This window comes from Berghia stephanieae, chromosome 4, assembly GCF_034508935.2.
Source record: "Berghia stephanieae isolate SIO BIC M18660-M18661 chromosome 4, UCSD_Bste_1.3, whole genome shotgun sequence".
NCBI lineage: Eukaryota > Metazoa > Mollusca > Gastropoda > Nudibranchia > Aeolidiidae > Berghia > Berghia stephanieae.
In genome coordinates, this window is record NC_088363.1 from 59,092,924 (window position 1) to 59,109,691 (window position 16,768).

The window sequence follows — 16,768 nt, forward strand, 5'->3', positions numbered from 1 at the left end:
CAGACCTTATGACGGGGACGCTTTTATTATCCTTGATGGCTCAAAAGATTCGTCTGGATCTACTATGTTAATTTCCACAAGACAGTAGGACAATAATTAAAATAGATGAGTGCCTGTTCCTAATGGCCTTTATTTCTCCGCAAATATTGCGGATTCTCCATCTAGTAAGATATAAAAAGATGCATCTTCTTACTTTTACACTTTAGTACAACTATCTTGACAGACAAAGGAATTTATTATCTTCAGTTGAGTTCACAACAAGACGTTCGTTGAAAATCTTCTTGTCATATTATATAAATCTATTGCTGATTGCCATCTCAATCAATTGGTGTATGAAGTAAAAAGTGTTCTAGTCAAAATGAGAAAAAAAAAGTGTTTTATTAGCGTACGACATGAGTTGTCGCTTCTCCCTAATTGTATGCTGAGGATGTCTTTAATTTTAACATGATTTTAACGTAGACTACTTGTCTCTCTCTCTCGGAATGGCTGAGTTTATCGTTCGAATTCCATGTCGTTAATCTCTCCTTTTTTCCTTCTTTCTCTTTTCTCTTTTCCCTTCATTCTTCTCTTCATCTCCTCTTTCTTCTCTTCTTTCTTTTTGTCATTCTTATTGCCCCTGTTTGTTTTTTTTTTTGGTTAATTCTGGCATTGTAATACACTCTCTAACAATAGACGTTGTATTACATAATATGATATAATAAAATAATAGAGATTGTATATAAATACACTTTTACTTATTATTCTTTCTTTCTCTCGTACTGATCTTCCTCCGTTTGTCACCTTGCTCGCCTTTTTTCTCTATCACTCCCTCTTTATTTTCTTCTTTTTCTAAAACATTCTTTGGTCTAATCGCCATCGTCTTTTTCGTCCATATCATCACCTTCAATTCTCATCGTTTTCGCCTTACTTGAAAAAAACATTTTTCTCTTTAAAAAAGTATTTACCATCTTTTTCTACCTCACTCACCTCATCCTCTACTTTTGCTTTTTTCTCCTCCTCCTCCTCCTCCTCCTCCTCCTCCTCCTCCTCCTCCTCCTCCTCCTCCTCCTTTCCTCATCTTCCTCCTTCTCCTCCTCATCCTCCTCTTTCTACTACTCCCTCCCTTTTTTCTTCCTCATTTTAATCACCCTCATCATCATCATCATCATCATCATCATCACCATCATCATCATCATCATCATCATCATCATCATCATCATCATCATCATCACCAGCAGCAGCATCATCATCATCATCATCATCATCATCATCATCATCATCATCTTCTTCTTCTTCTTCTTTTCTTCTTCTTCTTCTTCTTCTTCTTCTTCTTCTTCTTCTTCTTCTTCTTCTTCTTTTTATTATTATTATTATCATCATCATCATCATCATCATCATCATCATCATCATCATTATTATTATTATTATTATTATTATTATTATTATTATTATTATTATTATTATTAATCTTATTTCTATCTACTAATCTATATCTCTCTCCCTCCCTCCCTCACTCCCTCCCCCCCCCTCTCTCTCTCTCTCTCTATTTCTCTCTCTCTCTCTCTCTCTCTCTCTCTCTCTCTCTTTCTCTCTCTCTCTCTCTCTCCTTCCCACACTCTCTTTTCTTCTTATCCAAACTTCAATTTCCCTCTTTCTCTCTTTATACTACTTGATCAAACTAACGTAGAAACTTAAACGTTACTATTTCTACGTTCACGTTTGCGTTATTTGTTTATCTGTTCACATGTCTTCCTACCAACCTATGTTCTCATATAAAAATAAATCTCTATAAATTGTTCACCTACTCATCTCATGTTTGTACTGCTGATGTGTGACTGCGATCTTTATTATAATATTTCTCATCTTTCAGTCGTATTCATTTCTTAACCCTTTACCGGCGAGATTTAATTTTATTGAAACCTGACATCAGATCTTTATATTTCCTCCAAAAGAGCAGTAACCGCGATGTAAATCTTTATTCAATGAAGCTCAAGACACAAAGCTGGTTATTGCTGTCATGGTAAAAATGACTGAGTTTACAATTATCGCCAGATATATTTGATAATATGACAAATTATTACTTTAAAAAACTAATTTCTCGCCGATGAAGGGTTAACTAACTTATTTTTTCCTGTGAATGCTAAACTGTTTTCTTTGAAAATTGAAGCTTAAAAACATGTGTTTTCTTGGTAACATTTCAAAAACGATGTTACACTGCCTAAGACGTAATATTCTACAGGTGTCTTGCATTTTTGGCATGCATGTGCATGATCTCATCAAACTATTTTATTATTTGATTGCCATTCCTTACGCTGATTTGTGAACTAATATATATATGTATATATATATATATATATATATATATATATATATATATATATATATATATATATATATATATATCGAGATAAAGGAGATGTAAATCTAAAGTTAAAATGACCAGAAAAACAAAATTATGAATGCTGATGTTTTGGGTTTATTAAGGTTGGAAAAAGATGGTTTGGGTTTCTCTCTTTTTTTTCTATTTTGATTTATCTAATAACTTTTTCAATTTACTTTTATCAATGAAACATTTGCGTTTTTCCGTTACATATATTTTCCGTTGTTAATTATTGGGTTTTTTTCTGTTTGGGAGGGGGGCTTTTGTTTTGATTGATCTAATATCTTGATTATTTACAATACGGTACAATTCCTAATAAGAGCTAAAGTTTAGCGGTTTAATACTTTCGAAAATAGTTCCAATTATCAGCACATTCTATACCAAATGATTTCAATATAGGACATGTGATATTCGATGAGTGAGATACGTTTTAGTGTTAATCAACGTAGAGGAAGTAGGATGAAAACGGTAAAAGTATTTATTGAAGTTGCTTTTTTATTTTTCAAATGAATTATTCAATGTGAAATTGGATTTTTAAAGATAATATATAAACATTTATATAACCCATTTTCACAGTTGTATCAAGCTCACATGTCTTCAATATTTTAGTATTAAGACTTTTACAGTATCCTTCTCTGGGTAGACTCAGAAATAATTTATGTCGCTGCCGTTCTCTGCAAAAACCCATATTTATAAATTTGGCCATAAAACTCATTCTTCAAATAGCGATCGATTTAAATGACCCTCATCTTGGCAAAAACTCTCAAACCTGGGACTTTGCGAAGTCCCAGATTTTAGAGTTTTTGCCAAGATGAGGGTCATTTAAATTGATCGAAATTTGAAGGACGAGTTTTCTGGCCAAATTTTTAAATATGGGTTTTTCCATACTACGGCAGTTCGGACATTAATGTTTCCTCAGTCATTAAAATTGATTAAATCGTTGGGAAGATACGAATTCAAGAGTTTGTCTTTTAATAGAAATATCACTATATTGAAATAATTTAGTCACACCATATTAGCTAATGAAGGAATATAAGTGTTTTGTTTTTTTTAAATATCAGTTTATTTTAAAATACTCGTATTTCGTCATTCATTGTAATTAAATTATTTTAAAATGAGTTACGTTTTGTATCCCAATTTTGTTCGATGTGTCATAATATGCAGAGAAAACTTACTTTTGAAAGATATTTTGCTGATAAATGTTTGGATCAATATATGAACATCTTATATCTTTAAACGTCAGTCAGGATTTTTCCCCACAAAGCTCATCATCTATTCTATTGTTTTATCCAACATTTTCCAACATTTTATGTATTTTAAGTTTTATTTTCTGCCATTACATAATTACTTTATTGACTTATTCAAAACTAAAATGTATTTATGATAGCACAACAATCAAGGACGAGTAAGACCGTCTGTTCTATATAAAATCATGCAGGATTCTCATTCTGCAATGTGATTGAATTTAATTACGTATGTCTAAGACAGTCTGTATAAACCAGATTGTCAATTAGTCTGATAAACCATATTGTCAATTAGTCTTTTGTCTATTGTGTTAAATTTGATATTTGCACTATCTATTTATTTATCCATCTTTTAATCGATCTGTCTATCTATAACTACCTCTCAATTTATCCATCTTCTTCCTCCTTTTCTCCTCTCTCTTTCTCTCACTCCCCCCCCCCTCTCTCTCTCTCTCTCTCTCTCTCACACACACACACTCTCTTTCTCACTCTCTCTCCCTGTGTGTATGTCACTCTCCCATCCTCTCTCTCTCTCTCTCTCTCTCTCTCTCTTTCTCTCTCTCTCTTTTTTTTTTTTTTCTTTCTCTCTCTCTCTCTCTCTATCTCTCTCTCTCTCTCTCTTTCTTTCTTCCTGTCTGTGTATGTCTCTTTCTCTCTCTCTCTCTCTCTCTCTCTCTCTCTCTCTCTCCATATATATATATATATATATATATATATATATATATATATATATATATATATATATATCCTTCAACTGCCAATCCTAGCTCAATCAATGTATCTTCAATGGCAAAATTAATCCAATTCACGCACAAACGACCACTTTCTTCATTTATCTTCATTTAATTTCATTCTTACTCACCCACACAACACCACAAATCGCCCAAGCTGTTCATGAGGCTGTGGTGGAATAATTGCCATAAGACATTAAATGAGTTAGCCGATATCTAATCTATGTTTAAAAACACCGTGTCCGGTTTATATGTACTCTCTTATTTGGAAATAAAACGAATATAATATAATATAAATACATTTTTTATTAGCCCTCGTTCCACCCAATGTCTATTTTGATAGTACAAGAGCCTGATTAATAATTATATACAATACAGTGCATAAGGCGTGATGAAGGGGGGGGGGGGGGCGTGGGGGGCAGCAGGACAATAAAAACATACCGCACATGCCGCTTAAAAATATTTATCATATACATATATATGATAAAAAAACTCCAACAAACACAAACGCCTAATGGTAGGTCGTGATCTTTTTATCAAAATCATAAGAGGTAAAGAAATACATATAGATACTGTTTGGGCATTTAAATCACAGAACCAACCCCACGCCTATTTCCTTCAAAAATTTAATCTCCATTAAAGGAGACTTTAATAGAAAAAAAAGTTCTGGAATTTTCCAATTTCAAGGTTTTCCATTTAGGTGATCATCACCGTGAAATCCTATGTATCTACCGCGTCTACCTGGCTCTCGTAAAACAAATGGAAATGGCTAATGGTGCGGGCAGCAGTGAGACTCGCTGATTTATCGACACAGCTGGACTCGGCGCTCCTGAGGGCTATTTAATGACATACCCTGCACCAAAATGAATCTCCCACACCCTTCATGGTCTTTATTTTGATTCAGATGCCCATTATTTTCTTTTTCATTATCTGTTTTGTTTGTTTTATCTACTTTCTTTAAGATCTTTACGTTTTTAAATTATCTTTTTGCACATCTTCACGTATCTGGAGCACCAACACACAGCTCTGTTTCCACATCTCTAACACACACATATATACACACATACACAGGCACATTCATATACATATACGCGGTAGCGCACACATTAAGAAGGGTGGAGAGAGAGAGAGAGAGAGAGAGAGAGAGAGAGAGAGAGAGAGAGAGAGAGAGAATATACATCAATCGTGGATCCATTATCATATTGAACTCACTCAAAGAAGTTTGCCGCATCCAATGTATCATGGGCACCTTTGCCTTACACAGTCGATATGTTTGATGAGCAATTGAACAATGAAGTTTTAGTTCAAAATTCAAACTATGATTATATATTATTTGAAGAGGCAAAAAATTAACAAACAAAAAAAATGATAATAATGATAATAATAATAATAATAATAATAAATAATAATATATAATAATAATAATAAATAATAATAATAATAATAATAATAATAATAATAATAATAATAATAATGATAATAATAACAATCTATCCGCAATTCCAAATCTTCTTATTTATTATTTTACCAAACCCATTGTTCTGTTGGTTAGATTTTATTTAAACATTAAGAGAACAATGGCTCATTCATACAAACGAGCAGATTAATTCATTTATTATATTTCTAAATCTAGCCACACTCAAAAATATAATTAAATTTTCATGAGTCACGCTTATCAGAAAGGTCCAACCTGTTCGTGATTCTTTTTCTATAGATGAATAGTGTTATTTAATACTCATTCACAGACTTTGTCAAACTTCAAAAATTTCTCTCGATCAGTGTGACAGATCAATAAGATTCAAAGGCTGAAATGACAAAATGTCAGAGTGTCATAATTCCGGCAAACTTTGGTATTCTGAAAAAAAAAAAAACACGTTTCAAATATTTTGGCCAGAAAATTTGGCCTTCAAACTTCAAATGATTAGAATATCCCTCTTGTAAAAAAAACTTTCAAACCTGGGACTTTATAAAAAGTCACAAGGATAAAATCCTAGGTTTGAGAGTTTTTGACAAGATGAGGGTCATATTAATCGATCGACAGATTGAAGGACGAGTTTTCTGGCCAAAATTTTTAAAAACGTGTTTGTCGTTTTTTTTTTTCAGAGTACGGCACTATTGTTATACAATTCTCACCGCCATTCCATTGCTGTTACATTTTAGTCCATTTATCCAGGCTGCATAGTTTTGCTGCTACAGACAGGGCTTTAACCAAAACGTGGATAATCAACGCCCGGACACAATGCTTGGACTACACTTGTAGATAAGGCCACTGTAACTTTATCCCGATATTACTCTAGTGGTCAAGCGGCGCATCGGGTTGAAGGGCCATTATTATTATAAATTGTTAAATGGCGCGGACAATTTTAGCCCCCACAGAGAAGTGGGACTTGTCCGTTTAGAATTATTAATCCGTTTTGACACTTTGATATACAACAAGGTCAGGTGCTGTGTGTGTGTGCGCGCGTGTGTGTGTGTTTGTATATGTGTGTTTCTGTCTCTGTGGGGGGTTAGGATGTAGGGTATGTAATTTAAGATGATGCAAGTAATTTCATACAATGAACGAATATGTTCGGCTCATTTTTAGATGAAAATAAATTCTATTGCATATAAGAAGAAAAGCAATCTTCATAAAATTTATGTCAAATGGTGTCAGATACCACAGGTGCTCATATCACAAAAAACATTCTTAGATTCTGCTCTCATAGCATTATCTTAACACATCACAGTAATTGTGTAATTCTAATATCCAAGTACCTCTTGGGAGTTGGTGAAATGTTGGGATTATATAATTTTACATGATTTCCTCTTTTCCGTCATCCACAGAACAAATCAACGGCATGTACGCCCCAATGTCGTATCATCGTGGTGGTAAGTCTGTGGACAACCACCTTCCCCATCCTCATCAACAGCAACAACATCCTCACCATCTTTACCCATCAAGGGGCAGACACAGAGGTCTCAATAACAAGGGGAGACAACTCAATCGTCTATCTCCGCTGAATCAGATCTCACCTCGTGACTCCTTAAGCTCTGATATGGAGTCAGACAATTTGTCCGTCGCCGGAAGTCGGACGACTCAATCACGGACCGATTCGGAACGGTCGACCAAACCCATCCTTCCAGTCTCCGACGGTCACTTACGACATCATCCACAAACCAATGAAATCACGCCATATAGAGGGTCACGTGATCAACTCCACAGATGGAACAGCAGTAGCAATACGAGCAATACGAGCAACGCCAGAGATTCTCCTCATCGCCTCTCAGCGCCTTATAATAACAACATAAGTAGCAGCCATAACAATTTACTGAGGTCTTTCCAACGCCAGCCAAATACCAACAACCACAGCAGCAACAACAACAACAACAACAACAACATTAGTAGCCATCACCATTCTCACCAGAACATCAACAGCCCCAATAACTTGATGTCTAGTTTCAGTATGGAAAGACTTCCCCACTCCCAACATAATATTTCAGACAGATCTCGATCCACAACCCCCTCCGATCGTCCAGTACGATATCGGAACTCTGGCCATTTCGCTCCTACTGCCGGAGATAGAAGGTTGACCGCCATGAGTCTAGCGGAAGAAGATGACAGAACAACAACTTCCGGTAGCTACAGTATTAACGCCGACGAACTTCGGCAGGAAATAGATGAATTGATTCTTCACGATAGCATCGTGTGACATTCCTGGCTTGTGTTGTACATATCGCATTATTATTATTATTATTATTATTATTATTATTATTATTATTATTATTATTATTATTATTATTATTATTATTATTATTATTATTATTATTACGATGATATCACCATTATTCTTATCATCATCATCATCATCATCATCATCATCATCATCATCATCATCATCATCATCATCAACATCATCGTCATCATCATCATCATCATCATCATCATCATCACCATCATCATCATATCACGCCCCATTACCATCATCACCATGTCGTATTTAGATCATTCATCTACGATTCTATACATTTCTATCTACTTAATTCTTTACATCAACATGATATCATTGAAGGGCTACAGACCGCTTCGTCTCTCAGACAGACTAACAACTCATATTTTTTTCATCAGAATATAGACACCAACAATGAGGTTCGGTCAAATCCTTAATCATTGTCCTTGAGATTAATAAAAAGAAATTGTGGGGTCGGAGTGTAAAGAACAAGAGAGAAGAATAACATTTACTTTGTGAATTGGACCCAGACTGTTTTTGGGGCATTTCTTAATCGTAATTTGCAATTGTGAAGTTGTGTCATAGGGGTATTATAAAATTATATCTATCACTGCATGCGAATTGAGGCCAATCTCGAGATCCATGAGTGTCGCGTGAAATCATTACTTTGTGTAAGTATAAATAAGTGAAATATGAAACCTTCGTTGATCATTCTATTTTTCAAGCCAGTTCTAATTAGAAATATCGTATTTGCTTAACGAATCTGTCTTTACGAGCGGAAAAAAAAATCTGCCGCTTAAACCCACTTAACAAAATTAGAAATAGAATTGGAATTATTTTTGGAAAATCGGAGTCAGAAAACACAAATTCGAAGAATGGTGACACATCTCAAAAGGCATTCCACCTGAATGAGGAGGTGCAAGTCTTTAAGAGAGGTAAAATATTTATCATTGTGTTTGAGTTCTATAACATTGTGAAGAATGTTCTGAAAGCAATTAGTTGATGTTCTATACAGAGGAAAACAAGGCCATTTTATTTAGTTGTTTAACAACATCAATCACCGATTGAAAAAATGCCAAGTTATGTTATGATGAATAGAGATATTTTTTATATCAATAAAACGTTCAGAAATTATTGTCAACATCCTCATCGACAGCATCACCACTCCATCATTATCATCATCATCATCATCATCATCATCATCATCATCATCATCATCATCATCATCATCATCATCATCATCATCATCAACATCACCATCATCATCATCATCAACACAACTTTCACCATCACTGTCGTCGCCATAATAAACATCAGCATAGTCATCATCATCAGCTGTATCTTAGTCATGATCATCATCGTCATCATCATTATCATCATCATCATCATCATCATCATCATCATCATCATCATCATCATCATCATCATCATCATCATCATCATCATCATCATCATCATCATCATCATGTTTTGTTTTGTTCTTTTTCAAACTATCGTTTGGCTTATAACATGCATCTTATTTGTTTTTACCATTCAAAAGGATAGACCTTCGGTTCGAACAATATTTCAAGTCGAACATTTTATGTTTCAAATGTTATATTCATCTTTACGTAACTTGCATCTGTCATAGAAACGAGCCCCATGGTATCATCTTCATTTAAAAACTGAAATAATATACAAATTGCAAGATGTTTACATTTTTCCTCTTTGATGTGATATGAAGATTTTAATATCGTTTGTTTTATACTTTATCACAAAACTGAAAATTAGAGAAAGCTCTATGTATTTATTCGCTCATTTCCGTTATGTACCATTGATAGTTGACAGTGTATTTACGGAATAAAGACGCACAGTTTTATTTACAAGTTATTAATTTTCATTTTATAAAGCTGTGCTATAAATAGGTTTAAAAGCATTTGTCCATAGTAAGCACTGTTCGTGAGCATCTTTTACTATTTTTTTTCATAACGAGGAACAGGTAACAATATGATAAACGTGATGCATGCGCTTGAAAAATTAACCCCAAATATTATTGTAAAGAGACGAATGATTACTGGACTTAGGACTGGCACCCTTTCTGACACGAAAAGAGCAGTAGGAAAGTGTCAAATACAGATAATCTGAAGCCAGAGATACCTCGCTCTTACTGGGAAAAATTTAGTGATGCCTTGTTTGAGTTAAACTTATCTCCGCCTTGATTGTATTCGAAACCAATGCGCTCAGATGTTGTCCTGGTTTCTGTAGCATGACAACGAAAAAAAGGCTCTAATAAAATCAGTTTCCCTGTGGTTAGGAGCTGGTTTATTGCAAAGTAATTTTCGTCGATTTAAGTCACGGGACCCTCAGACGCATCTTTACTACTGAATAGTGTATATATATATAGCACTTTTCCTTTCAGACATGGTCGTCCAGTTCTGTAGTGATATTTTCAGCAAGTTCGATTTTTAAAAATTTATTATAGGATTCTGCTCCAAATCCATTGAGATCTCTCTGAACAAATTAATCAGGTGAAATACATCGATATCGAGCGTCCATTTATAATGAACACAGGCTTTTGATGTGTGTTTTTTTTTTCTCTTCATAGCAGGTATTTTTTATGTAACTACTGAAAATTTTGCCCGGACGAAAAATAAACGACCGATTCTGTCTGTCTGTCTGAAGACGGTATCTTTATGAAAACACCTTAAGCATTTATGATTCGATCCTGCTTTAGATGTGATGCTCTAACAAAGTGACCCACTAAGTTCTAATACAATAGAGGGTCCTTTTTATTTAAAACATGTTGTCAATCGAATTCTCCAGGATAGTAAATCTATTTTGTATTTTGATTAAAATTGTGACTTGAATGATAACATTGAATTGGCTGTCGAACCGCTAATGCTTCAAATGAAATATTTTATCGTAATCTTATTAGCAATATTTTGAGTGCGGATTTAATAATATCGAAAAAAAAAGTGAAACCAAAATCAGGTCATTGTATTTTTTTTTTGGATGAAAAATCAATTTAATCAATGACTAGTAAAAAGGTCGTGTAGTGTCAAGTGTCAATGAATCTGAGAGTATTCGGAATTGTCATGGTACTCTATTGAATATTTTATCCAACCGAAAATTCTTTGATCATGTTACGATTTTTGTATTTATCGTTTTAATGAATTGAAATTGAGATTTTACAAAAGACTGAATATTGTTTGATGTCACGAGTGTATAACTAAATATATGTGACTTTTGTTATTTTATAAAGTGTATGTAAACATAATGATGTGACTTGCTACAAGCACAAAGAGTTGTTGAGTCGTTTGATGTGGTTGTTTACACATTTTGGAGTGTTTGAAATTTCAACAATTCAGTTCCAATTGGTTAATTGTTTACTCCTGTAACGGGGGTTTAAATTCTTTGTGTGGGAAATTTCAAATACCATATACTTTGAAATTCTCACGTTAGCTTTTAACATTTTTCTGTCGTATTCTGAAAAAGAAAAATACGTATTTGACATTTTGGCCAGAAAACTAGCCCTTCAAATCATATCGATCGATTAAGATTATTGTCATCTAAGCAAAAGCTCTCAAACCTGAGACTTATCGAAGTCCCAGGTTTGAGAGTTTTTGCCAAGATGAGGCTCATTTTAATCGATCGATATTTGAAGACGAGTTTTATGGCCAAACTTTTAAATACGTGTTGTTTATTGATTTTCTTTGTGGTTTTTTTTTTCAGGGTAACGGTAGTGTTGGTGTCATGGCCAGCATGACCTAAATTATCACAACAGGAAAATGTAACCCACATAATCTGAAGTCAATCTGGTATTATGTCGGAATGAACTTAGATGAGAAAATAAGAATTTATGAGCAAAAATTGGATAAAATTGTGTTTTGTTTTTGTTTTGTTTTTGTTTGTTTGTTGTTTCTTTTTGTTTTTGTGTTTTAGTTGGGTTTTATGGGGGTTTTTTGTGTTTAGGTTTTCTTTAAATTTGTTTTTGCCTTTTTTTCGGGGTTTATATTTTTGGTTTTGATTTTTTGATTTTTGTTTTAAGTTTAAGAAGCAAGACTAACTCTTTTAATTGTGGACATTTACTCTAACTCAAATTTTTAAAGTTAAGTTTAAATTGAACTTTGAGCATCAGGCTCAATCCGACATAATACCGTTTAGAGACATTTTTCACAAACAAAACAACTCAGGATGAATTTATTCATTGACAATTGGCAAGAAATGAAAAAATTAAATTATGGTTGTGACTTTATGTTTAATTAGTAACTAATAATAATAAATTGTAAATAATGTTTAGAGAGTGTATATGCCATTATTATGATGATGTGAATGTGTTTCTTCCAGACTTCAATAAATAATCTACTCGAGCTTTTTTGAGCTTTTATTTTTATATAGCGTTAGATTCACTAAACGTGCTAAAAGCGCTTTACAATGGATCCCAAGCTAACAGCAACGCTTAACATATAGGACGAGACATCTAGCCTAAAAGTACTTGTTTGTTTATGATAGGATTGTAGAGGAGAGTCATTAGAATTGTGTCCACTGGGATTCGAACCTTAATGCCCGTCGGTTTGGCAGTCAATAACCTATTTTTTTACGCATTATGTAGGGAGATCAGAATTTGGAGTGGATGATTAGCAAGATTTATTAGATGGTGCAAGAGTGAGTTCATTTGTGTGCAATAATGATAATATGTACTTAATGAATTCTTTCTTTAATAAAGTAATTATCTATATATATATATATATATATATATATATATAGTGTGTGTGTGTGTGTGTGAGAGAGAGTGTGTGTGTGTGTGTCGTGTGTGATCCTGACTGATATGATGATATAATATAATATGATGACTGATTGTATATTATGTAAATATTTGTTTGTTGATTATTGCGGATCTGAGGTTCTGCCTACAATTTCTGAAAGTATGAATTAGACGTTTAGAAATAGAGTTTAAAGTGAAAATATCTGAAAGTTGAGATACATTTTCAGAGAAAGAGTAAGATTGAGACAAGAGAGAGAATGAAATAGATATTTCATTGTATAGAGAGAAAAAGAGAAAGAGAGAGGTAGAAAAATGGGGAGGTAGAAAAAATTAAGTAGACAGAAAGAAAGAGGTGATAGATAGATAGATAGAGAGAGAGGGAGAGAGAGAGAGAGAGAGAGAGAGAGAGAGAGGTGGGATTAAGTGACTTTCCCTGTTTTGTCAATATTTTAAAAGACAAGAATAAATCTTCCAAAACTGTTACCTGACATCCATCCCCCTCCCCTTCTTCTTACTTCAGATACGTAACTAACAGTTAATTTTTTTACCTGTCGTTTTCAATTACGTTAACTAAGTTATGATACGGTTAGCTGATAATTCCCGCTATTCGAAAGTTACTCTAAGCATTTGGCGAGAAATGAAAGAGAGTGTTTTATTCTCCTTTGATAAAGTGAGTGTGAGCAGTACTCAAAGAAATTCCATCACCTCATCAACATTATAAGAATTACCCATTTTAATGTCTCCATACCTCCCTCATGGTGGCTCCATTGACATTACTGGAAGTTCTTGATGTTCAAGGGGGGGAAAGGGTAGAATTCCTGATTGTGTGTGGGCACGGAGAGGAGAACTGGTAGGTTTGAGGGAAGAAGGAAAAGAGTGACGTGAGGAGGAGGGTGGAGGGCAGAGATGATTTCCGATTTGAAGTGTAGTTGTATGGGTGTTTAGCATATTATATTATAGTCACTCTTATTTATTCGGAAATAATATCAAAAGGTAAAGAAAATTAAATAATGCGTCGATAACATTTGCAGAGAGCTAGTTAGAGGGAGAGTGGAGAGAGAGAGAGACTGAGGGACAAAGAGAGGAGAGAAAATAACTATGTATAACAATTTTTATGAAGGTCAAACATGAATAAAGAAAGGAAGAAGGTTGCTTGCTTGGACCATAATATTATGTGGAATTTCCCGATGTCAAAGCCTTGTTGTGGAGACCTTACTTTGGTCAATCAATCTTTTAGGAATAATCTATTTGCACATAATATTATTATCGTCTTGTTGGTAACAAACTCACTGAAAACATATAAGTATTTTTTAAAGCTTGAAATATGGTTCACGCGCCTATTTCATGCACCTGAAAAGCTGCATATGATATCATGTTATGTTAAATGGACATTAAGAAAAAATATGTTAAATGTCCGTATACAAATACGTATACTCTGCAAATGACGGATAAGTGCTGTAACAAATAACATTTTCATTAATTAATATGTGTATTTATTTATTTATATGTTGAATTTATTGTATCTTTACAAAGTTATAAAGGAGAAAATGAAGAAAGAGAGGAAGCATGACTATAGTAAATGCCTTGTTTGAATTGATGTTTTTTAATTGTTTATACAAAATCTTGGTTTTCGTTATAAAAATATTTATATATATTTGCCATGTGTAATTCATCACCCATTTTTTACAGAAAATTTATCAGGCAGATAAATTATTAGAGGATATTTTATAGACTTAACTACATATACAAAATATTCAACCTATAAACTTCAAAAATCTCAAAATAGCTCGGTGAAATAGATAAATGCTATTTTCTCTCTTTTTAATGCATAATCGATACTCTAAATAAACAATCATTTCATCAATCAATTTAATCAATTCACCGATTTGATAGTTTTTCGTTTGTCTTTTATTCTTGATTTTATACGGATATATTGATAAGTCGTGTGGTGATCTACAATTGTAATTTCTTCCTGTCAATGTGTTCATACTTCTGAATTTCTCAGAATCCCCTGCTATCTTCTAGAATATTAATGTATTAATAATTAATGACCATAGATCGTGTTTTCATGTATAAAATAATTGCCATAAATCCATTTCTAGTGTCGGATTATATGTGATCCACCGCCTAAAACATGAACAAAAAGGACGAGACTTGTCATTGTTTGGTTATAATGCTGTACCATGCACTTTTTGTTTTCACAACAATAGACACTCACAAACACACACTCACACACACACACACACATACGCACACACACACACACACCGAGAGAGAGAGAGAGAGAGAGAGAGAGAGAGAGAGGGAGAGAGAGAGAAAAGAGAGATAGAGAGTGAGAGAGAGAGAAAAGAGAGAGAGCGGGAGAGAGAGAGATAGAGAGAGAGAGAGAGAGAGAGAGAGAATTTTGGACAAAGCTATAAATATACATTTCAATTAGAATAGATCGCTTTATATTTATGTCGGGATGACCAGATACAAATTTTAATCTTAGATGATCAGAGATAAAAATTTTAAAAAGAAAGTTAAAAGTTAGTTTCAGTTTTAAACACAATGCCCACTTGATAACGCCAGTGAAGGATATACATTTAATCCAAATTTCATATTTATTTCTGATGATACATTCTAATTTTAGTAACCAGTTCATCCCGACTTTATACCAGTTTTAGACGGCGTGTCACAATTAATTAATTTATGATTCTTTCATTTTTATTTTCGAATCCCAATGCCAACGTAATTTTCCCATGTGTATTGAGATGAAATCCAGGAATGGCCAGCGACTACTTATAATAATATTATTATGAAATATTATTATGTGGAAAGCCCCAATCGGTACTAAATGTATATTATGATTCTTATCACATTCTACTATATGATATATTGTATAATAATATACTGTTCTCTGAATGACAAGTTATGTTGATTTTTTTATGAATGCTAATAAAATACTTGACTTTATAATGAAGTTTTTGTTTTGACCACGTTTTTTTTCGAAACGAGAATGTCGTTATTTTATGCCGACATCAAATTCAACGACTATCATATTTACGGAGATGTGAAAAGCTCCACCAACTACCACTACCACCCCACGGTGAAATGCCCACTTGCTCCTTAACAAAGGACACTTTCGTTGTCTTTCTTCTTCTTCTTCTTCTTCTTCTTCTTCTTCTTCTTCTTCTTCTTCTTCTTCTTCTTCTTCTTCTTCTTCTTCTTCTTCTTCTTCTTCTTCTTCTTCTTCTTCTTCTTCGATCAATGTTTGCAATGTTTCATTTTTTTTCGAGCACTTTTATTTTTTTCAATGCCAGTCACTTGTTAGGCGTCCGTTTTGTACTAACAATATAAAAATGTTGGACAATGTCCATATCCAGGTATTCATTAACTCCTCAGTTGAGTGAGGTTATTTGTATTAAGTGCCTTGCCCAAGGACACAACGTCGAAACCACTGTCACTAACATCGACCCAGTCACTGACTACGCTTAAAATCGCTTGACTTTATGACAAGACGAGTCTATGTATCACTGAACCACCTAGCGACTCAGTTTCCAAAAAGAAACTATAATTTTGTATTTTTGATCGTTTTAACTATAGATTTTCTTTTCGGGTCCCGACAGATCAGTTGGTAGCGAACACGCAAAGGGACCAAGGTCGATTCTAGGTACAGTCAAGATTTTTTTTCTGACCCCCTGTCCACCCAGCAGAGAATGGGGAGCTGAGTCTGTCAGATTTGACGGAAAGTACTTTGCGATTGATTAGCATCCTATCCAAAGGATAGCAAGCAATTGCTATTTTCCATTTCACGCTATAGAAACCGGGATAAACTCAGGCTCCATGGGCCGATGGCTCAGCAGGACTGCTTTCTTCTTCTTCTTCTTCTTCTTCTTCTTCTTCTTCTTCTTCTTCTTCTTCTTCACATTATACAGTCGATATCCATACTGGCGTTACGATGCATCACATTCCCTTATTGACAAGGCGACGGCCTCAGGCTG

The 16,768-nt window shown here is 33.9% G+C and overlaps 1 protein-coding gene across 3 annotated transcripts in view; it reads left to right on the top strand.

Annotated features, from left to right (window-relative positions):
* Positions 1 to 15,743, top strand: part of LOC144970921 (protocadherin-9-like) — a 109,428-nt gene extending 93,685 nt beyond the window's left edge. The window contains exon 6 of one of the 3 annotated variants that reach the window (XM_078911104.1): positions 7,158 to 7,742. Coding sequence is in view for 2 of the 3 variants with exons in the window: in XM_078911102.1 (XP_078767228.1) it covers positions 7,158 to 8,023 (866 nt within the window). In the remaining variant the exon portion in view is untranslated. Of the gene's footprint in view, positions 1 to 7,157 lie in introns of all 3 variants that reach the window. The other 2 variants (XM_078911103.1, XM_078911102.1) reach the window with 2 other exon arrangements.
* The last annotated feature ends 1,025 nt before the right edge of the window (positions 15,744 to 16,768 follow it).